Genomic DNA, 25,831 nt, shown 5'->3' on the forward strand with positions numbered 1-25,831 from the left:
CGAAATCAAAATCAATTAACCTCAAACAAATCGTGAACTTCTTATGCGAACTGTTTTGACCCACAAAACCAAATGCGAACTCAATTGATGTCATATGCGAACTGATTTCATAGATGCGAACACAATTGATTTCATATGCGAATCCACATCCATCGATATGAAACCAATACCAGTTACAAGCAATTAGTAGCAACCATCGATCCTCTAATTTTCAATTACTCAGCCTTCGCTTTTCATACAACCCGTCGACCCTGAAAAATCGATAAACACCAAATGTCTCATTTTTAGATCGATTTTCTGATTAAATGTCATATTTGAAGAATGATCGATTTTCTGATTAAATGACCCCATTTTGCGAAGTTGGACCACTTATATTATTTCTTGAAAAGATCAGGTGCCAAATGCGAAACTCTAAGCTTTCTTCCCCAATTCGCATTTATACATTAAAAACTTCGCATTTTCATTCAAATTCTTCGCATCTTGCATCCATCCGTCTTTGAGTTCATTCGCATTTCATCGCATTAACTGAGAAATTAATCAGTTGTCTCATATTCGCATTTCAGTTGTTTGAGAAACCCAGATACGAACCCAAATGCGAAACCCACTAATTTCAAATGCGAACCAACCAAAAATCATCAACCACGTACTTGTGTCACCAAATGCGAACTGAATATCACCATTAAATTCTCCTCGCATTCTATAGATGCGAACACAATCCAGATCTCCGACTCCAAGCTTGCGAAATCAAAATCAATTAACCTCAAACAAATCGTGAACTTCTTATGCGAACTGTTTTGACCCACAAAACCAAATGCGAACTCAATTGTTGTCATATGCGAACTGATTTCATAGATGCGAACACAATTGATTTCATATGCGAATCCACATCCATCGATATGAAACCAATACCAGTTACAAGCAATTAGTAGCAACCATCGATCCTCTAATTTTCAAGAACTCAGCCTTCGCTTTTCATACAACCCGTCGACCCTGAAAAATCGATAAACACCAAATGTCTCATTTTTAGATCGATTTTCTGATTAAATGTCATATTTGAAGAATGATCGATTTTCTGATTAAATGACCCCATTTTGCGAAGTTGGACCACTTATATTATTTCTTGAAAAGATCAGGTGCCAAATGCGAAACTCTAAGCTTTCTTCCCCAATTCGCATTTATACATTAAAAACTTCGCATTTTCATTCAAATTCTTCGCATCTTGCATCCATCCGTCTTTGAGTTCATTCGCATTTCATCGCATTAACTGAGAAATTAATCAGTTGTCTCATATTCGCATTTCAGTTGTTTGAGAAACCCAGATACGAACCCAAATGCGAAACCCACTAATTTCAAATGCGAACCAACCAAAAATCATCAACCACGTACTTGTGTCACCAAATGCGAACTGAATATCACCATTAAATTCTCCTCGCATTCTATAGATGCGAACACAATCCAGATCTCCGACTCCAAGCTTGCGAAATCAAAATCAATTAACCTCAAACAAATCGTGAACTTCTTATGCGAACTGTTTTGACCCACAAAACCAAATGCGAACTCAATTGTTGTCATATGCGAACTGATTTCATAGATGCGAACACAATTGATTTCATATGCGAATCCACATCCATCGATATGAAACCAATACCAGTTACAAGCAATTAGTAGCAACCATCGATCCTCTAATTTTCAAGAACTCAGCCTTCGCTTTTCATACAACCCGTCGACCCTGAAAAATCGATAAACACCAAATGTCTCATTTTTAGATCGATTTTCTGATTAAATGTCATATTTGAAGAATGATCGATTTTCTGATTAAATGACCCCATTTTGCGAAGTTGGACCACTTATATTATTTCTTGAAAAGATCAAGTGCCAAATGCGAAACTCTAAGCTTTCTTCCCCAATTCGCATTTATACATTAAAAACTTCGCATTTTCATTCAAATTCTTCGCATCTTGCATCCATCCGTCTTTGAGTTCATTCGCATTTCATCGCATTAACTGAGAAATTAATCAGTTGTCTCATATTCGCATTTCAGTTGTTTGAGAAACCCAGATACGAACCCAAATGCGAAACCCACTAATTTCAAATGCGAACCAACCAAAAATCATCAACCACGTACTTGTGTCACCAAATGCGAACTGAATATCACCATTAAATTCTCCTCGCATTCTATAGATGCGAACACAATCCAGATCTCCGACTCCAAGCTTGCGAAATCAAAATCAATTAACCTCAAACAAATCGTGAACTTCTTATGCGAACTGTTTTGACCCACAAAACCAAATGCGAACTCAATTGATGTCATATGCGAACTGATTTCATAGATGCGAACACAATTGATTTCATATGCGAATCCACATCCATCGATATGAAACCAATACCAGTTACAAGCAATTAGTAGCAACCATCGATCCTCTAATTTTCAATTACTCAGCCTTCGCTTTTCATACAACCCGTCGACCCTGAAAAATCGATAAACACCAAATGTCTCATTTTTAGATCGATTTTCTGATTAAATGTCATATTTGAAGAATGATCGATTTTCTGATTAAATGACCCCATTTTGCGAAGTTGGACCACTTATATTATTTCTTGAAAAGATCAGGTGCCAAATGCGAAACTCTAAGCTTTCTTCCCCAATTCGCATTTATACATTAAAAACTTCGCATTTTCATTCAAATTCTTCGCATCTTGCATCCATCCGTCTTTGAGTTCATTCGCATTTCATCGCATTAACTGAGAAATTAATCAGTTGTCTCATATTCGCATTTCAGTTGTTTGAGAAACCCAGATACGAACCCAAATGCGAAACCCACTAATTTCAAATGCGAACCAACCAAAAATCATCAACCACGTACTTGTGTCACCAAATGCGAACTGAATATCACCATTAAATTCTCCTCGCATTCTATAGATGCGAACACAATCCAGATCTCCGACTCCAAGCTTGCGAAATCAAAATCAATTAACCTCAAACAAATCGTGAACTTCTTATGCGAACTGTTTTGACCCACAAAACCAAATGCGAACTCAATTGATGTCATATGCGAACTGATTTCATAGATGCGAACACAATTGATTTCATATGCGAATCCACATCCATCGATATGAAACCAATACCAGTTACAAGCAATTAGTAGCAACCATCGATCCTCTAATTTTCAATTACTCAGCCTTCGCTTTTCATACAACCCGTCGACCCTGAAAAATCGATAAACACCAAATGTCTCATTTTTAGATCGATTTTCTGATTAAATGTCATATTTGAAGAATGATCGATTTTCTGATTAAATGACCCCATTTTGCGAAGTTGGACCACTTATATTATTTCTTGAAAAGATCAGGTGCCAAATGCGAAACTCTAAGCTTTCTTCCCCAATTCGCATTTATACATTAAAAACTTCGCATTTTCATTCAAATTCTTCGCATCTTGCATCCATCCGTCTTTGAGTTCATTCGCATTTCATCGCATTAACTGAGAAATTAATCAGTTGTCTCATATTCGCATTTCAGTTGTTTGAGAAACCCAGATACGAACCCAAATGCGAAACCCACTAATTTCAAATGCGAACCAACCAAAAATCATCAACCACGTACTTGTGTCACCAAATGCGAACTGAATATCACCATTAAATTCTCCTCGCATTCTATAGATGCGAACACAATCCAGATCTCCGACTCCAAGCTTGCGAAATCAAAATCAATTAACCTCAAACAAATCGTGAACTTCTTATGCGAACTGTTTTGACCCACAAAACCAAATGCGAACTCAATTGTTGTCATATGCGAACTGATTTCATAGATGCGAACACAATTGATTTCATATGCGAATCCACATCCATCGATATGAAACCAATACCAGTTACAAGCAATTAGTAGCAACCATCGATCCTCTAATTTTCAAGAACTCAGCCTTCGCTTTTCATACAACCCGTCGACCCTGAAAAATCGATAAACACCAAATGTCTCATTTTTAGATCGATTTTCTGATTAAATGTCATATTTGAAGAATGATCGATTTTCTGATTAAATGACCCCATTTTGCGAAGTTGGACCACTTATATTATTTCTTGAAAAGATCAGGTGCCAAATGCGAAACTCTAAGCTTTCTTCCCCAATTCGCATTTATACATTAAAAACTTCGCATTTTCATTCAAATTCTTCGCATCTTGCATCCATCCGTCTTTGAGTTCATTCGCATTTCATCGCATTAACTGAGAAATTAATCAGTTGTCTCATATTCGCATTTCAGTTGTTTGAGAAACCCAGATACGAACCCAAATGCGAAACCCACTAATTTCAAATGCGAACCAACCAAAAATCATCAACCACGTACTTGTGTCACCAAATGCGAACTGAATATCACCATTAAATTCTCCTCGCATTCTATAGATGCGAACACAATCCAGATCTCCGACTCCAAGCTTGCGAAATCAAAATCAATTAACCTCAAACAAATCGTGAACTTCTTATGCGAACTGTTTTGACCCACAAAACCAAATGCGAACTCAATTGTTGTCATATGCGAACTGATTTCATAGATGCGAACACAATTGATTTCATATGCGAATCCACATCCATCGATATGAAACCAATACCAGTTACAAGCAATTAGTAGCAACCATCGATCTTCTAATTTTCAAGAACTCAGCCTTCGCTTTTCATACAACCCGTCGACCCTGAAAAATCGATAAACACCAAATGTCTCATTTTTAGATCGATTTTCTGATTAAATGTCATATTTGAAGAATGATCGATTTTCTGATTAAATGACCCCATTTTGCGAAGTTGGACCACTTATATTATTTCTTGAAAAGATCAGGTGCCAAATGCGAAACTCTAAGCTTTCTTCCCCAATTCGCATTTATACATTAAAAACTTCGCATTTTCATTCAAATTCTTCGCATCTTGCATCCATCCGTCTTTGAGTTCATTCGCATTTCATCGCATTAACTGAGAAATTAATCAGTTGTCTCATATTCGCATTTCAGTTGTTTGAGAAACCCAGATACGAACCCAAATGCGAAACCCACTAATTTCAAATGCGAACCAACCAAAAATCATCAACCACGTACTTGTGTCACCAAATGCGAACTGAATATCACCATTAAATTCTCCTCGCATTCTATAGATGCGAACACAATCCAGATCTCCGACTCCAAGCTTGCGAAATCAAAATCAATTAACCTCAAACAAATCGTGAACGTCTTATGCGAACTGTTTTGACCCACAAAACCAAATGCGAACTCAATTGTTGTCATATGCGAACTGATTTCATAGATGCGAACACAATTGATTTCATATGCGAATCCACATCCATCGATATGAAACCAATACCAGTTACAAGCAATTAGTAGCAACCATCGATCCTCTAATTTTCAAGAACTCAGCCTTCGCTTTTCATACAACCCGTCGACCCTGAAAAATCGATAAACACCAAATGTCTCATTTTTAGATCGATTTTCTGATTAAATGTCATATTTGAAGAATGATCGATTTTCTGATTAAATGACCCCATTTTGCGAAGTTGGACCACTTATATTATTTCTTGAAAAGATCAGGTGCCAAATGCGAAACTCTAAGCTTTCTTCCCCAATTCGCATTTATACATTAAAAACTTCGCATTTTCATTCAAATTCTTCGCATCTTGCATCCATCCGTCTTTGAGTTCATTCGCATTTCATCGCATTAACTGAGAAATTAATCAGTTGTCTCATATTCGCATTTCAGTTGTTTGAGAAACCCAGATACGAACCCAAATGCGAAACCCACTAATTTCAAATGCGAACCAACCAAAAATCATCAACCACGTACTTGTGTCACCAAATGCGAACTGAATATCACCATTAAATTCTCCTCGCATTCTATAGATGCGAACACAATCCAGATCTCCGACTCCAAGCTTGCGAAATCAAAATCAATTAACCTCAAACAAATCGTGAACTTCTTATGCGAACTGTTTTGACCCACAAAACCAAATGCGAACTCAATTGTTGTCATATGCGAACTGATTTCATAGATGCGAACACAATTGATTTCATATGCGAATCCACATCCATCGATATGAAACCAATACCAGTTACAAGCAATTAGTAGCAACCATCGATCCTCTAATTTTCAAGAACTCAGCCTTCGCTTTTCATACAACCCGTCGACCCTGAAAAATCGATAAACACCAAATGTCTCATTTTTAGATCGATTTTCTGATTAAATGTCATATTTGAAGAATGATCGATTTTCTGATTAAATGACCCCATTTTGCGAAGTTGGACCACTTATATTATTTCTTGAAAAGATCAAGTGCCAAATGCGAAACTCTAAGCTTTCTTCCCCAATTCGCATTTATACATTAAAAACTTCGCATTTTCATTCAAATTCTTCGCATCTTGCATCCATCCGTCTTTGAGTTCATTCGCATTTCATCGCATTAACTGAGAAATTAATCAGTTGTCTCATATTCGCATTTCAGTTGTTTGAGAAACCCAGATACGAACCCAAATGCGAAACCCACTAATTTCAAATGCGAACCAACCAAAAATCATCAACCACGTACTTGTGTCACCAAATGCGAACTGAATATCACCATTAAATTCTCCTCGCATTCTATAGATGCGAACACAATCCAGATCTCCGACTCCAAGCTTGCGAAATCAAAATCAATTAACCTCAAACAAATCGTGAACTTCTTATGCGAACTGTTTTGACCCACAAAACCAAATGCGAACTCAATTGATGTCATATGCGAACTGATTTCATAGATGCGAACACAATTGATTTCATATGCGAATCCACATCCATCGATATGAAACCAATACCAGTTACAAGCAATTAGTAGCAACCATCGATCCTCTAATTTTCAATTACTCAGCCTTCGCTTTTCATACAACCCGTCGACCCTGAAAAATCGATAAACACCAAATGTCTCATTTTTAGATCGATTTTCTGATTAAATGTCATATTTGAAGAATGATCGATTTTCTGATTAAATGACCCCATTTTGCGAAGTTGGACCACTTATATTATTTCTTGAAAAGATCAGGTGCCAAATGCGAAACTCTAAGCTTTCTTCCCCAATTCGCATTTATACATTAAAAACTTCGCATTTTCATTCAAATTCTTCGCATCTTGCATCCATCCGTCTTTGAGTTCATTCGCATTTCATCGCATTAACTGAGAAATTAATCAGTTGTCTCATATTCGCATTTCAGTTGTTTGAGAAACCCAGATACGAACCCAAATGCGAAACCCACTAATTTCAAATGCGAACCAACCAAAAATCATCAACCACGTACTTGTGTCACCAAATGCGAACTGAATATCACCATTAAATTCTCCTCGCATTCTATAGATGCGAACACAATCCAGATCTCCGACTCCAAGCTTGCGAAATCAAAATCAATTAACCTCAAACAAATCGTGAACTTCTTATGCGAACTGTTTTGACCCACAAAACCAAATGCGAACTCAATTGATGTCATATGCGAACTGATTTCATAGATGCGAACACAATTGATTTCATATGCGAATCCACATCCATCGATATGAAACCAATACCAGTTACAAGCAATTAGTAGCAACCATCGATCCTCTAATTTTCAATTACTCAGCCTTCGCTTTTCATACAACCCGTCGACCCTGAAAAATCGATAAACACCAAATGTCTCATTTTTAGATCGATTTTCTGATTAAATGTCATATTTGAAGAATGATCGATTTTCTGATTAAATGACCCCATTTTGCGAAGTTGGACCACTTATATTATTTCTTGAAAAGATCAGGTGCCAAATGCGAAACTCTAAGCTTTCTTCCCCAATTCGCATTTATACATTAAAAACTTCACATTTTCATTCAAATTCTTCGCATCTTGCATCCATCCGTCTTTGAGTTCATTCGCATTTCATCGCATTAACTGAGAAATTAATCAGTTGTCTCATATTCGCATTTCAGTTGTTTGAGAAACCCAGATACGAACCCAAATGCGAAACCCACTAATTTCAAATGCGAACCAACCAAAAATCATCAACCACGTACTTGTGTCACCAAATGCGAACTCATTATCACCATTAAATTCTCCTCGCATTCTATAGATGCGAACACAATCCAGATCTCCGACTCCAAGCTTGCGAAATCAAAATCAATTAACCTCAAACAAATCGTGAACTTCTTATGCGAACTGTTTTGACCCACAAAACCAAATGCGAACTCAATTGTTGTCATATGCGAACTGATTTCATAGATGCGAACACAATTGATTTCATATGCGAATCCACATCCATCGATATGAAACCAATACCAGTTACAAGCAATTAGTAGCAACCATCGATCCTCTAATTTTCAAGAACTCAGCCTTCGCTTTTCATACAACCCGTCGACCCTGAAAAATCGATAAACACCAAATGTCTCATTTTTAGATCGATTTTCTGATTAAATGTCATATTTGAAGAATGATCGATTTTCTGATTAAATGACCCCATTTTGCGAAGTTGGACCACTTATATTATTTCTTGAAAAGATCAGGTGCCAAATGCGAAACTCTAAGCTTTCTTCCCCAATTCGCATTTATACATTAAAAACTTCGCATTTTCATTCAAATTCTTCGCATCTTGCATCCATCCGTCTTTGAGTTCATTCGCATTTCATCGCATTAACTGAGAAATTAATCAGTTGTCTCATATTCGCATTTCAGTTGTTTGAGAAACCCAGATACGAACCCAAATGCGAAACCCACTAATTTCAAATGCGAACCAACCAAAAATCATCAACCACGTACTTGTGTCACCAAATGCGAACTGAATATCACCATTAAATTCTCCTCGCATTCTATAGATGCGAACACAATCCAGATCTCCGACTCCAAGCTTGCGAAATCAAAATCAATTAACCTCAAACAAATCGTGAACTTCTTATGCGAACTGTTTTGACCCACAAAACCAAATGCGAACTCAATTGTTGTCATATGCGAACTGATTTCATAGTTGCGAACACAATTGATTTCATATGCGAATCCACATCCATCGATATGAAACCAATACCAGTTACAAGCAATTAGTAGCAACCATCGATCTTCTAATTTTCAAGAACTCAGCCTTCGCTTTTCATACAACCCGTCGACCCTGAAAAATCGATAAACACCAAATGTCTCATTTTTAGATCGATTTTCTGATTAAATGTCATATTTGAAGAATGATCGATTTTCTGATTAAATGACCCCATTTTGCGAAGTTGGACCACTTATATTATTTCTTGAAAAGATCAGGTGCCAAATGCGAAACTCTAAGCTTTCTTCCCCAATTCGCATTTATACATTAAAAACTTCGCATTTTCATTCAAATTCTTCGCATCTTGCATCCATCCGTCTTTGAGTTCATTCGCATTTCATCGCATTAACTGAGAAATTAATCAGTTGTCTCATATTCGCATTTCAGTTGTTTGAGAAACCCAGATACGAACCCAAATGCGAAACCCACTAATTTCAAATGCGAACCAACCAAAAATCATCAACCACGTACTTGTGTCACCAAATGCGAACTGAATATCACCATTAAATTCTCCTCGCATTCTATAGATGCGAACACAATCCAGATCTCCGACTCAAAGCTTGCGAAATCAAAATCAATTAACCTCAAACAAATCGTGAACGTCTTATGCGAACTGTTTTGACCCACAAAACCAAATGCGAACTCAATTGTTGTCATATGCGAACTGATTTCATAGATGCGAACACAATTGATTTCATATGCGAATCCACATCCATCGATATGAAACCAATACCAGTTACAAGCAATTAGTAGCAACCATCGATCCTCTAATTTTCAAGAACTCAGCCTTCGCTTTTCATACAACCCGTCGACCCTGAAAAATCGATAAACACCAAATGTCTCATTTTTAGATCGATTTTCTGATTAAATGTCATATTTGAAGAATGATCGATTTTCTGATTAAATGACCCCATTTTGCGAAGTTGGACCACTTATATTATTTCTTGAAAAGATCAGGTGCCAAATGCGAAACTCTAAGCTTTCTTCCCCAATTCGCATTTATACATTAAAAACTTCGCATTTTCATTCAAATTCTTCGCATCTTGCATCCATCCGTCTTTGAGTTCATTCGCATTTCATCGCATTAACTGAGAAATTAATCAGTTGTCTCATATTCGCATTTCAGTTGTTTGAGAAACCCAGATACGAACCCAAATGCGAAACCCACTAATTTCAAATGCGAACCAACCAAAAATCATCAACCACGTACTTGTGTCACCAAATGCGAACTGAATATCACCATTAAATTCTCCTCGCATTCTATAGATGCGAACACAATCCAGATCTCCGACTCCAAGCTTGCGAAATCAAAATCAATTAACCTCAAACAAATCGTGAACTTCTTATGCGAACTGTTTTGACCCACAAAACCAAATGCGAACTCAATTGTTGTCATATGCGAACTGATTTCATAGATGCGAACACAATTGATTTCATATGCGAATCCACATCCATCGATATGAAACCAATACCAGTTACAAGCAATTAGTAGCAACCATCGATCCTCTAATTTTCAAGAACTCAGCCTTCGCTTTTCATACAACCCGTCGACCCTGAAAAATCGATAAACACCAAATGTCTCATTTTTAGATCGATTTTCTGATTAAATGTCATATTTGAAGAATGATCGATTTTCTGATTAAATGACCCCATTTTGCGAAGTTGGACCACTTATATTATTTCTTGAAAAGATCAGGTGCCAAATGCGAAACTCTAAGCTTTCTTCCCCAATTCGCATTTATACATTAAAAACTTCGCATTTTCATTCAAATTCTTCGCATCTTGCATCCATCCGTCTTTGAGTTCATTCGCATTTCATCGCATTAACTGAGAAATTAATCAGTTGTCTCATATTCGCATTTCAGTTGTTTGAGAAACCCAGATACGAACCCAAATGCGAAACCCACTAATTTCAAATGCGAACCAACCAAAAATCATCAACCACGTACTTGTGTCACCAAATGCGAACTGAATATCACCATTAAATTCTCCTCGCATTCTATAGATGCGAACACAATCCAGATCTCCGACTCCAAGCTTGCGAAATCAAAATCAATTAACCTCAAACAAATCGTGAACTTCTTATGCGAACTGTTTTGACCCACAAAACCAAATGCGAACTCAATTGTTGTCATATGCGAACTGATTTCATAGATGCGAACACAATTGATTTCATATGCGAATCCACATCCATCGATATGAAACCAATACCAGTTACAAGCAATTAGTAGCAACCATCGATCCTCTAATTTTCAAGAACTCAGCCTTCGCTTTTCATACAACCCGTCGACCCTGAAAAATCAATAAACACCAAATGTCTCATTTTTAGATCGATTTTCTGATTAAATGTCATATTTGAAGAATGATCGATTTTCTGATTAAATGACCCCATTTTGCGAAGTTGGACCACTTATATTATTTCTTGAAAAGATCAGGTGCCAAATGCGAAACTCTAAGCTTTCTTCCCCAATTCGCATTTATACATTAAAAACTTCGCATTTTCATTCAAATTCTTCGCATCTTGCATCCATCCGTCTTTGAGTTCATTCGCATTTCATCGCATTAACTGAGAAATTAATCAGTTGTCTCATATTCGCATTTCAGTTGTTTGAGAAACCCAGATATGAACCCAAATGCGAAACCCACTAATTTCAAATGCGAACCAACCAAAAATCATCAACCACGTACTTGTGTCACCAAATGCGAACTGAATATCACCATTAAATTCTCCTCGCATTCTATAGATGCGAACACAATCCAGATCTCCGACTCCAAGCTTGCGAAATCAAAATCAATTAACCTCAAACAAATCGTGAACTTCTTATGCGAACTGTTTTGACCCACAAAACCAAATGCGAACTCAATTGTTGTCATATGCGAACTGATTTCATAGATGCGAACACAATTGATTTCATATGCGAATCCACATCCATCGATATGAAACCAATACCAGTTACAAGCAATTAGTAGCAACCATCGATCCTCTAATTTTCAAGAACTCAGCCTTCGCTTTTCATACAACCCGTCGACCCTGAAAAATCGATAAACACCAAATGTCTCATTTTTAGATCGATTTTCTGATTAAATGTCATATTTGAAGAATGATCGATTTTCTGATTAAATGACCCCATTTTGCGAAGTTGGACCACTTATATTATTTCTTGAAAAGATCAGGTGCCAAATGCGAAACTCTAAGCTTTCTTCCCCAATTCGCATTTATACATTAAAAACTTCGCATTTTCATTCAAATTCTTCGCATCTTGCATCCATCCGTCTTTGAGTTCATTCGCATTTCATCGCATTAACTGAGAAATTAATCAGTTGTCTCATATTCGCATTTCAGTTGTTTGAGAAACCCAGATACGAACCCAAATGCGAAACCCACTAATTTCAAATGCGAACCAACCAAAAATCATCAACCACGTACTTGTGTCACCAAATGCGAACTGAATATCACCATTAAATTCTCCTCGCGTTCTATAGATGCGAACACAATCCAGATCTCCGACTCCAAGCTTGCGAAATCAAAATCAATTAACCTCAAACAAATCGTGAACTTCTTATGCGAACTGTTTTGACCCACAAAACCAAATGCGAACTCAATTGTTGTCATATGCGAATTGATTTCATAGATGCGAACACAATTGATTTCATATGCGAATCCACATCCATCGATATGAAACCAATACCAGTTACAAGCAATTAGTAGCAACCATCGATCTTCTAATTTTCAAGAACTCAGCCTTCGCTTTTCATACAACCCGTCGACCCTGAAAAATCGATAAACACCAAATGTCTCATTTTTAGATCGATTTTCTGATTAAATGTCATATTTGAAGAATGATCGATTTTCTGATTAAATGACCCCATTTTGCGAAGTTGGACCACTTATATTATTTCTTGAAAAGATCAGGTGCCAAATGCGAAACTCTAAGCTTTCTTCCCCAATTCGCATTTATACATTAAAAACTTCGCATTTTCATTCAAATTCTTCGCATCTTGCATCCATCCGTCTTTGAGTTCATTCGCATTTCATCGCATTAACTGAGAAATTAATCAGTTGTCTCATATTCGCATTTCAGTTGTTTGAGAAACCCAGATACGAACCCAAATGCGAAACCCACTAATTTCAAATGCGAACCAACCAAAAATCATCAACCACGTACTTGTGTCACCAAATGCGAACTGAATATCACCATTAAATTCTCCTCGCATTCTATAGATGCGAACACAATCCAGATCTCCGACTCCAAGCTTGCGAAATCAAAATCAATTAACCTCAAACAAATCGTGAACTTCTTATGCGAACTGTTTTGACCCACAAAACCAAATGCGAACTCAATTGTTGTCATATGCGAACTGATTTCATAGATGCGAACACAATTGATTTCATATGCGAATCCACATCCATCGATATGAAACCAATACCAGTTACAAGCAATTAGTAGCAACCATCGATCTTCTAATTTTCAAGAACTCAGCCTTCGCTTTTCATACAACCCGTCGACCCTGAAAAATCGATAAACACCAAATGTCTCATTTTTAGATCGATTTTCTGATTAAATGTCATATTTGAAGAATGATCGATTTTCTGATTAAATGACCCCATTTTGCGAAGTTGGACCACTTATATTATTTCTTGAAAAGATCAGGTGCCAAATGCGAAACTCTAAGCTTTCTTCCCCAATTTGCATTTATACATTAAAAACTTCGCATTTTCATTCAAATTCTTCGCATCTTGCATCCATCCGTCTTTGAGTTCATTCGCATTTCATCGCATTAACTGAGAAATTAATCAGTTGTCTCATATTCGCATTTCAGTTGTTTGAGAAACCCAGATACGAACCCAAATGCGAAACCCACTAATTTCAAATGCGAACCAACCAAAAATCATCAACCACGTACTTGTGTCACCAAATGCGAACTGAATATCACCATTAAATTCTCCTCGCATTCTATAGATGCGAACACAATCCAGATCTCCGACTCCAAGCTTGCGAAATCAAAATCAATTAACCTCAAACAAATCGTGAACTTCTTATGCGAACTGTTTTGACCCACAAAACCAAATGCGAACTCAATTGTTGTCATATGCGAACTGATTTCATAGATGCGAACACAATTGATTTCATATGCGAATCCACATCCATCGATATGAAACCAATACCAGTTACAAGCAATTAGTAGCAACCATCGATCCTCTAATTTTCAAGAACTCAGCCTTCGCTTTTCATACAACCCGTCGACCCTGAAAAATCGATAAACACCAAATGTCTCATTTTTAGATCGATTTTCTGATTAAATGTCATATTTGAAGAATGATCGATTTTCTGATTAAATGACCCCATTTTGCGAAGTTGGACCACTTATATTATTTCTTGAAAAGATCAGGTGCCAAATGCGAAACTCTAAGCTTTCTTCCCCAATTCGCATTTATACATTAAAAACTTCGCATTTTCATTCAAATTCTTCGCATCTTGCATCCATCCGTCTTTGAGTTCATTCGCATTTCATCGCATTAACTGAGAAATTAATCAGTTGTCTCATATTCGCATTTCAGTTGTTTGAGAAACCCAGATACGAACCCAAATGCGAAACCCACTAATTTCAAATGCGAACCAACCAAAAATCATCAACCACGTACTTGTGTCACCAAATGCGAACTGAATATCACCATTAAATTCTCCTCGCATTCTATAGATGCGAACACAATCCAGATCTCCGACTCCAAGCTTGCGAAATCAAAATCAATTAACCTCAAACAAATCGTGAACTTCTTATGCGAACTGTTTTGACCCACAAAACCAAATGCGAACTCAATTGTTGTCATATGCGAACTGATTTCATAGATGCGAACACAATTGATTTCATATGCGAATCCACATCCATCGATATGAAACCAATACCAGTTACAAGCAATTAGTAGCAACCATCGATCCTCTAATTTTCAAGAACTCAGCCTTCGCTTTTCATACAACCCGTCGACCCTGAAAAATCGATAAACACCAAATGTCTCATTTTTAGATCGATTTTCTGATTAAATGTCATATTTGAAGAATGATCGATTTTCTTATTATTGTTTTTAGGAATTATACTGTTCCTTAATTACATTTGTCTATCCTTCTATTGTTGAAAATGCCAATAATCCGATGTTTTTCCAAGAAAGAGCAATCCTTGCACCGAAAAATGAAGTTGTTCAAGAAATAAACAATCGTTTGTTAAAATTATTTCCTGGAGATGAAAAAGAATACTTAAGTTCAGACAGTCTTTGTCAATCGGAGTTTGTACACGATGACTTTGACGAATCTTTATACACTCCTGATGTTCTAAATGGCCTTAGACCTTCAGGTATGCCAATTCATAAATTGGTATTAAAAGTCGGTGTTCCAGTTATGTTATTGAGGAATATTGACCAAAAATACGGTTTGTGTAATGGAACAAGGCTACGAGTTATAGCATTGGGTAAGCGTGTTATAGAAGCAGAGATTATTTCTGGAAGTAATATAGGAAAACGTACGTTTATTCCAAGAATGTCACTGACCCCTTCGGATAAAAGGATTCCTTTCACATTTCAGCGAAGACAGTTTCCACTTGCTGTATGCTTTGCGATGACAATAAACAAAAGTCAAGGACAGTCGCTATCAAAGGTTGGTTTGTTTTTAAGACAACCAGTGTTTACTCATGGACAGTTGTATGTTGCATTGTCTAGAGTTAAAAGCAGAGATGGATTGAAAATATTAATTTTAGACAACGAAGGAAACCCTACCAATAAGACATCTAATGTTGTATTCAAAGAAGTATTTGGAAATTTGTGATTTGTAAAAATTATTTAATTAGAACATTTCATTAATGATTTCTTTTTGGTATTTTGAGTTCAATTACACACTTATTCAATAAACTTTTCACTTATATGTGTTGTATTATTTTAATAATTCGTTGATGTTCGAAATTTTATATTATTTTTTTCAAGAAACCCGTGTAACACACGGGTATTACACCTAGTGGTGAATAAATCATAAATGTATGTATAGCCAAAACCAAAGAAAGTCCGTTTTGGGCGGAGAATTCAATCTGTGAGCATCATAGATTTCATCGACACCCCTCCCCTCTTTCTTCTTTACTTGTACTACTTCATTGCTCTCACACTCTCTCGCTCAACCGCTACGCCTAATTCTTGAATTTTTGCCTGCCTCTCGATAATTTCGGAGTGAGTTGCCTTCTTACATATACACTCTTCATTCCTTCTTAATTTTGATTTCGATTTCCTCTCTAACAAGTTGGATCTTACTTTCAAGTGTAGTTGCTTGCTCATCGCTATTACAAATCTATAAATGCTGTATTCATGTTCTTGTCGATACAATCCTGATCTTGTCTGTTCCTTTTGCAGCGCTTGATATACGACATGGATTCCGCCGCCATGACATTTTGCAGTAAACCAATCACCTCCCCTCCGGTATGCTCAGCCACTCTCCTTTTTTGCAATCCAGCTCTTTGGTAGCTACATGTATTCAAAATTGTATCACTGTCTGTATGCTTTCGAATACCGGGATGTTAGATAAGTATTATAATCGTATGGGATAGTTTTATCTTTTATTTCGGTGGATTCAATGTGTGCCGTGTGGTCACTGTGCGTGTAAATCAACGAGGCTGATGGTTGATGCAAGCGTTCTGTGGTAGTAATTTGATGAATATCGGCCTTGGATTGCAAATTTCTTTTCTAGATGCTATTGGAATTACTTTGGCTATGCATGAGTGTTTTTTTTTAAATGATGTTCAAAAACTGCTTTGATTAATGGTGTAGGTTGAGATTTCTATCTCATGTCGTCATTTATAGTTCCATTTCGATATATTTCAATGAGAAAAAACTGATATACTATGTGTGAAGATTGCTAAATGAACATGTTCTGAACAACAATCAATGTGCTATATTTCATGTCTGCTAGCCCCTGTTGTGTATATGTAATATGTGGACCAGATATTATTTCTTATATTGAGTGAACATATATGATTCTACTTTGTCGTATATAGCATTGATGTACGATTTTTTTATCTCTCTAATATTTCGATTTTGTGACCTTGCTTTTGTTTAATACATTTTATTCAATGCTTTTGTTTAATACATGTTTTTCATTTCGACACATGAGCTCCGGTAAATGTTTTTTTGTTAGATAACTAGCTAATGATAGTCCAATTTGCAAAGGTAATGGCTGATCAATTGTCTTGACTGCAATCCAATCACCACTAATCTCATCTCTCTGGGCCTTTCTTGGTAATTTGATGTTAACTGTCATTCATTCGACAAATGCGAAACTCTAAGCTTTCTTCCCCAATTCGCATTTATATTATTTCTTGAAAAGATCAGGTGCCAAATGCGAAACTCTAAGCTTTCTTCCCCAATTCGCATTTATACATTAAAAACATCGCATTTTCATTCAAATTCTTCGCATCTTGCATCCATCCGTCTTTGAGTTCATTCGCATTTCATCGCATTAACTGAGAAATTAATCAGTTGTCTCATATTCGCATTTCAGTTGTTTGAGAAACCCACTTACGAACCCAAATGCGAAACCCACTGATTTCAAATGTGAACCAACCAAAAATCATCAACCACGTACTTGTGTCACCAAATGCGAACTGAATATCACCATTAAATTCTCCTCGCATTCCATAGATGCGAACACAATCTAGATCTCCGACTCCAAGCTTGCGAAATCAAAATCAATTAACCTCAAACAAATCGTGAACTTCTTATGCGAACTGTTTTGACCCACAAAACCAAATGCGAACTCAATTGATGTCATATGCGAACTGATTTCATAGATGCGAACAAAATTGATTTCATATGCGAATCCACATCCATCGATATGAAACCAATACCAGTTACAAGCAATTAGTAGCAACCATCGATCCTCTAATTTTCAATTACTCAGCCTTCGCTTTTCATACAACCCGTCGACCCTGAAAAATCGATAAACACCAAATGTCTCATTTTTAGATCGATTTTCTGATTAAATGTCATATTTGAAGAATGATCGATTTTCTGATTAAATGACCCCATTTTGCGAAGTTGGACCACTTATATTATTTCTTGAAAAGATCAGGTGCCAAATGCGAAACTCTAAGCTTTCTTCCCCAATTCGCATTTATACATTAAAAACTTCGCATTTTCATTCAAATTCTTCGCATCTTGCATCCATCCGTCTTTGAGTTCATTCGCATTTCATCGCATTAACTGAGAAATTAATCAGTTGTCTCATATTCGCATTTCAGTTGTTTGAGAAACCCAGATACGAACCCAAATGCGAAACCCACTAATTTCAAATGCGAACCAACCAAAAATCATCAACCACGTACTTGTGTCACCAAATGCGAACTGAATATCACCATTAAATTCTCCTCGCATTCTATAGATGCGAACACAATCCAGATCTCCGACTCCAAGCTTGCGAAATCAAAATCAATTAACCTCAAACAAATCGTGAACTTCTTATGCGAACTGTTTTGACCCACAAAACCAAATGCGAACTCAATTGTTGTCATATGCGAACTGATTTCATAGATGCGAACACAATTGATTTCATATGCGAATCCACATCCATCGATATGAAACCAATACCAGTTACAAGCAATTAGTAGCAACCATCGATCCTCTAATTTTCAAGAACTCAGCCTTCGCTTTTCATACAACCCGTCGACCCTGAAAAATCGATAAACACCAAATGTCTCATTTTTAGATCGATTTTCTGATTAAATGTCATATTTGAAGAATGATCGATTTTCTGATTAAATGACCCCATTTTGCGAAGTTGGACCACTTATATTATTTCTTGAAAAGATCAGGTGCCAAATGCGAAACTCTAAGCTTTCTTCCCCAATTCGCATTTATACATTAAAAACTTCGCATTTTCATTCAAATTCTTCGCATCTTGCATCCATCCGTCTTTGAGTTCATTCGCATTTCATCGCATTAACTGAGAAATTAATCAGTTGTCTCATATTCGCATTTCAGTTGTTTGAGAAACCCAGATACGAACCCAAATGCGAAACCCACTAATTTCAAATGCGAACCAACCAAAAATCATCAACCACGTACTTGTGTCACCAAATGCGAACTGAATATCACCATTAAATTCTCCTCGCATTCTATAGATGCGAACACAATCCAGATCTCCGACTCCAAGCTTGCGAAATCAAAATCAATTAACCTCAAACAAATCGTGAACTTCTTATGCGAACTGTTTTGACCCACAAAACCAAATGCGAACTCAATTGTTGTCATATGCGAACTGATTTCATAGATGCGAACACAATTGATTTCATATGCGAATCCACATCCATCGATATGAAACCAATACCAGTTACAAGCAATTAGTAGCAACCATCGATCCTCTAATTTTCAAGAACTCAGCCTTCGCTTTTCATACAACCCGTCGACCCTGAAAAATCGATAAACACCAAATGTCTCATTTTTAGATCGATTTTCTGATTAAATGTCATATTTGAAGAATGATCGATTTTCTGATTAAATGACCCCATTTTGCGAAGTTGGACCACTTATATTATTTCTTGAAAAGATCAGGTGCCAAATGCGAAACTCTAAGCTTTCTTCCCCAATTCGCATTTATACATTAAAAACTTCGCATTTTCATTCAAATTCTTCGCATCTTGCATCCATCCGTCTTTGAGTTCATTCGCATTTCATCGCATTAACTGAGAAATTAATCAGTTGTCTCATATTCGCATTTCAGTTGTTTGAGAAACCCAAATACGAACCCAAATGCGAAACCCACTAATTTCAAATGCGAACCAACCAAAAATCATCAACCACGTACTTGTGTCACCAAATGCGAACTGAATATCACCATTAAATTCTCCTCGCATTCTATAGATGCGAACACAATCCAGATCTCCTACTCCAAGCTTGCGAAATCAAAATCAATTAACCTCAAACAAATCGTGAACTTCTTATGCGAACTGTTTTGACCCACAAAACCAAATGCGAACTCAATTGTTGTCATATGCGAACTGATTTCATAGATGCGAACACAATTGATTTCATATGCGAATCCACATCCATCGATATGAAACCAATACCAGTTACAAGCAATTAGTAGCAACCATCGATCCTCTAATGAGGAAATAGTTTCCTATTCGATTGTGCTTTGCAATGACAATCAATAAAGATCAGGGACAAACAATTCCATATGTAGGTATCTATCTTCCAGAATTTAGGCTTATTATTGTTTTTAGGGATTATACTGTTCCTTAATTACATTTGTCTATCCTTCTATTGTTGAAAATGCCAATAATCCGATGTTTTTCCAAGAAAGAGCAATCCTTGCACCGAAAAATGAAGTTGTTCAAGAAATAAACAATCGTTTGTTAAAATTATTTCCTGGAGATGAAAAAGAATACTTAAGTTCAGATAGTCTTTGTCAATCGGAGTTTGTACACGATGACTTTGACGAATCTTTATACACTCCTGATGTTCTAAATGGCCTTAGACCTTCAGGTATGCCAATTCATAAATTGGTATTAAAAGTCGGTGTTCCAGTTATGTTATTGAGGAATATTGACCAAAAATACGGTTTGTGTAATGGAACAAGGCTACGAGTTATAGCATTGGGTAAGCGTGTTATAGAAGCAGAGATTATTTCTGGAAGTAATATAGGAAAACGTACGTTTATTCCAAGAATGTCACTGACCCCTTCGGATAAAAGGATTCCTTTCACATTTCAGCGAAGACAGTTTCCACTTGCTGTATGCTTTGCGATGACAATAAACAAAAGTCAAGGACAGTCGCTATCAAAGGTTGGTTTGTTTTTAAGACAACCAGTGTTTACTCATGGACAGTTGTATGTTGCATTGTCTAGAGTTAAAAGCAGAGATGGATTGAAAATATTAATTTTAGACAACGAAGGAAACCCTACCAATAAGACATCTAATGTTGTATTCAAAGAAGTATTTGGAAATTTGTGATTTGTAAAAATTATTTAATTAGAACATTTCATTAATGATTTCTTTTTGGTATTTTGAGTTCAATTACACACTTATTCAATAAACTTTTCACTTATATGTGTTGTATTATTTTAATAATTCGTTGATGTTCGAAATTTTATATTATTTTTTTCAAGAAACCCGTGTAACACACGGGTATTACACCTAGTGGTGAATAAATCATAAATGTATGTATAGCCAAAACCAAAGAAAGTCCGTTTTGGGCGGAGAATTCAATCTGTGAGCATCATAGATTTCATCGACACCCCTCCCCTCTTTCTTCTTTACTTGTACTACTTCATTGCTCTCACACTCTCTCGCTCAACCGCTACGCCTAATTCTTGAATTTTTTCCTGCCTCTCGATAATTTCGGAGTGAGTTGCCTTCTTACATATACACTCTTCATTCCTTCTTAATTTTGATTCCGATTTCCTCTCTAACAAGTTGGATCTTACTTTCAAGTGTAGTTGCTTGCTCATCGCTATTACAAATCTATAAATGCTGTATTCATGTTCTTGTCGATACAATCCTGATCTTGTCTGTTCCTTTTGCAGCGCTTGATATACGACATGGATTCCGCCGCCATGACATTTTGCAGTAAACCAATCACCTCCCCTCCGGTATGCTCAGCCACTCTCCTTTTTTGCAATCCAGCTCTTTGGTAGCTACATGTATTCAAAATTGTATCACTGTCTGTATGCTTTCGAATACCGGGATGTTAGATAAGTATTATAATCGTATGGGATAGTTTTATCTTTTATTTCGGTGGATTCAATGTGTGCCGTGTGGTCACTGTGCGTGTAAATCAACGAGGCTGATGGTTGATGCAAGCGTTCTGTGGTAGTAATTTGATGAATATCGGCCTTGGATTGCAAATTTCTTTTCTAGATGCTATTGGAATTACTTTGGCTATGCATGAGTGTTTTTTTTTAAATGATGTTCAAAAACTGCTTTGATTAATGGTGTAGGTTGAGATTTCTATCTCATGTCGTCATTTATAGTTCCATTTCGATATATTTCAATGAAAAAAACTGATATACTATGTGTGAAGATTGCTAAATGAACATGTTCTGAACAACAATCAATGTGCTATATTTCATGTCTGCTAGCCCCTGTTGTGTATATGTAATATGTGGACCAGATATTATTTCTTATATTGAGTGAACATATATGATTCTACTTTGTCGTATATAGCATTGATGTACGATTTTTTTATCTCTCTAATATTTCGATTTTGTGACCTTGCTTTTGTTTAATACATTTTATTCAATGCTTTTGTTTAATACATGTTTTTCATTTCGACACATGAGCTCCGGTAAATGTTTTTTTTTAGATAACTAGCTAATGATAGTCCAATTTGCAAAGGTAATGGCTGATCAATTGTCTTGACTGCAATCCAATCACCACTAATCTCATCTCTCTGGGCCTTTCTTGGTAATTTGATGTTAACTGTCATTCATTCGACAAATGCGAAACTCTAAGCTTTCTTCCCCAATTCGCATTTATATTATTTCTTGAAAAGATCAGGTGCCAAATGCGAAACTCTAAGCTTTTTTCCCCAATTCACATTTATACATTAAAAACTTCGCATTTTCATTCAAATTCTTCGCATCTTGCATCCATCCGTCTTTGAGTTCATTCGCATTTCATCGCATTAACTGAGAAATTAATCAGTTGTCTCATATTCGCATTTCAGTTGTTTGAGAAACCCATATACGAACCCAAATGCGAAACCCACTAATTTCAAATGCGAACCAACCAAAAATCATCAACCACGTACTTGTGTCACCAAATGCGAACTGAATATCACCATTAAATTCTCCTCGCATTCTATAGATGCGAACACAATCCAGATCTCCGACTCCAAGCTTGCGAAATCAAAATCAATTAACCTCAAACAAATCGTGAACTTCTTATGCGAACTGTTTTGACCCACAAAACCAAATGCAAACTCAATTGTTGTCATATGCGAACTGATTTCATAGATGCGAACACAATTGATTTCATATGCGAATCCACATCCATCGATATGAAACCAATACCAGTTACAAGCAATTAGTAGCAACCATCGATCCTCTAATTTTCAAGAACTCAGCCTTCGCTTTTCATACAACCCGTCGACCCTGAAAAATCGATAAACACCAAATGTCTCATTTTTAGATCGATTTTCTGATTAAATGTCATATTTGAAGAATGATCGATTTTCTGATTAAATGACCCCATTTTGCGAAGTTGGACCACTTATATTATTTCTTGAAAAGATCAGGTGCCAAATGCGAAACTCTAAGCTTTCTTCCCCAATTCGCATTTATACATTTAAAACTTCGCATTTTCATTCAAATTCTTCGCATCTTGCATCCATCCGTCTTTGAGTTCATTCGCATTTCATCGCATTAACTGAGAAATTAATCAGTTGTCTCATATTCGCATTTCAGTTGTTTGAAAAACCCAGATACGAACCCAAATGCGAAACCCACTAATTTCAAATGCGAACCAACCAAAAATCATCAACCACGTACTTGTGTCACCAAATGCGAACTGAATATCACCATTAAATTCTCCTCGCATTCTATAGATGCGAACACAATCCAGATCTCCGACTCCAAGCTTGCGAAATCAAAATCAATTAACCTCAAACAAATCGTGAACTTCTTATGCGAACTGTTTTGACCCACAAAACCAAATGCGAACTCAATTGTTGTCATATGCGAACTGATTTCATAGATGCGAACTCAATTGATTTCATATGCGAATCCACATCCATCGATATGAAACCAATACCAGTTACAAGCAATTAGTAGCAACCATCGATCCTCTAATTTTCAAGAACTCAGCCTTCGCTTTTCATACAACCCGTCGACCCTGAAAAATCGATAAACACCAAATGTCTCATTTTTAGATCGATTTTCTGATTAAATGTCATATTTGAAGAATGATCGATTTTCTGATTAAATGACCCCATTTTGCGAAGTTGGACCACTTATATTATTTCTTGAAAAGATCAGGTGCCAAATGCGAAACTCTAAGCTTTCTTCCCCAATTCGCATTTATACATTAAAAACTTCGCATTTTCATTCAAATTCTTCGCATCTTGCATCCATCCGTCTTTGAGTTCATTCGCATTTCATCGCATTAACTGAGAAATTAATCAGTTGTCTCATATTCGCATTTCAGTTGTTTGAGAAACCCAGATACGAACCCAAATGCGAAACCCACTAATTTCAAATGCGAACCAACCAAAAATCATCAACCACGTACTTGTGTCACCAAATGCGAACTGAATATCACCATTAAATTCTCCTCGCATTCTATAGATGCGAACACAATCCAGATCTCCGACTCCAAGCTTGCGAAATCAAAATCAATTAACCTCAAACAAATCGTGAACTTCTTATGCGAACTGTTTTGACCCATAAAACCAAATGCGAACTCAATTGTTGTCATATGCGAACTGATTTCATAGATGCGAACACAATTGATTTCATATGCGAATCCACATCCATCGATATGAAACCAATACCAGTTACAAGCAATTAGTAGCAACCATCGATCCTCTAATGAGGAAACAGTTTCCTATTCGATTGTGCTTTGCAATGACAATCAATAAAGATCAGGGACAAACAATTCCATATGTAGGTATCTATCTTCCAGAATTTAGGCTTATTATTGTTTTTAGGGATTATACTGTTCCTTAATTACATTTGTCTATCCTTCTATTGTTGAAAATGCCAATAATCCGATGTTTTTCCAAGAAAGAGCAATCCTTGCACCGAAAAATGAAGTTGTTCAAGAAATAAACAATCGTTTGTTAAAATTATTTCCTGGAGATGAAAAAGAATACTTAAGTTCAGACAGTCTTTGTCAATCGGAGTTTGTACACGATGACTTTGACGAATCTTTATACACTCCTGATGTTCTAAATGGCCTTAGACCTTCAGGTATGCCAATTCATAAATTGGTATTAAAAGTCGGTGTTCCAGTTATGTTATTGAGGAATATTGACCAAAAATACGGTTTGTGTAATGGAACAAGGCTACGAGTTATAGCATTGGGTAAGCGTGTTATAGAAGCAGAGATTATTTCTGGAAGTAATATAGGAAAACATACGTTTATTCCAAGAATGTCACTGACCCCTTCGGATAAAAGGATTCCTTTCACATTTCAGCGAAGACAGTTTCCACTTGCTGTATGCTTTGCGATGACAATAAACAAAAGTCAAGGACAGTCGCTATCAAAGGTTGGTTTGTTTTTAAGACAACCAGTGTTTACTCATGGACAGTTGTATGTTGCATTGTCTAGAGTTAAAAGCAGAGATGGATTGAAAATATTAATTTTAGACAACGAAGGAAACCCTACCAATAAGACATCTAATGTTGTATTCAAAGAAGTATTTGGAAATTTGTGATTTGTAAAAATTATTTAATTAGAACATTTCATTAATGATTTCTTTTTGGTATTTTGAGTTCAATTACACACTTATTCAATAAACTTTTCACTTATATGTGTTGTATTATTTTAATAATTCGTTGATGTTCGAAATTTTATATTATTTTTTTCAAGAAACCCGTGTAACACACGGGTATTACACCTAGTGGTGAATAAATCATAAATGTATGTATAGCCAAAACCAAAGAAAGTCCGTTTTGGGCGGAGAATTCAATCTGTGAGCATCATAGATTTCATCGACACCCCTCCCCTCTTTCTTCTTTACTTGTACTACTTCATTGCTCTCACACTCTCTCGCTCAACCGCTACGCCTAATTCTTGAATTTTTGCCTGCCTCTCGATAA

The 25,831-nt window shown here is 36.4% G+C and overlaps 3 protein-coding genes across 3 annotated transcripts in view; all 3 read left to right on the forward strand.

The window, feature by feature from the left end:
* LOC145002526 (uncharacterized) overlaps positions 1 to 15,859 on the forward strand; it is a 67,642-nt gene extending 51,783 nt beyond the window's left edge. Inside the window, exon 3 of the mRNA XM_078961779.1 lies at positions 15,131 to 15,859. Within this exon, the coding sequence (XP_078817905.1) occupies positions 15,131 to 15,859 (729 nt within the window). The remainder of the gene's footprint in view (positions 1 to 15,130) is intronic.
* Positions 15,860 to 16,446: 587 nt separating this feature from the next.
* LOC145002527 (uncharacterized) lies at positions 16,447 to 21,023 on the forward strand. Its single transcript, XM_078961780.1, has 2 exons — positions 16,447 to 16,497; positions 20,295 to 21,023. The coding sequence occupies exons 1-2, from the start codon at positions 16,447 to 16,449 to the stop codon at positions 21,021 to 21,023; spliced, it is 780 nt and encodes a 259-aa protein (XP_078817906.1).
* Positions 21,024 to 21,610: 587 nt separating this feature from the next.
* LOC145002529 (uncharacterized) lies at positions 21,611 to 25,446 on the forward strand. Its single transcript, XM_078961781.1, has 2 exons — positions 21,611 to 21,661; positions 24,718 to 25,446. The coding sequence occupies exons 1-2, from the start codon at positions 21,611 to 21,613 to the stop codon at positions 25,444 to 25,446; spliced, it is 780 nt and encodes a 259-aa protein (XP_078817907.1).
* The last annotated feature ends 385 nt before the right edge of the window (positions 25,447 to 25,831 follow it).

This window comes from Lactuca saligna, chromosome 6 (genome assembly GCF_052625555.1).
Source record: "Lactuca saligna cultivar CGN05327 chromosome 6, ASM5262555v1, whole genome shotgun sequence".
Taxonomy (NCBI): Eukaryota; Viridiplantae; Streptophyta; class Magnoliopsida; order Asterales; family Asteraceae; genus Lactuca; species Lactuca saligna.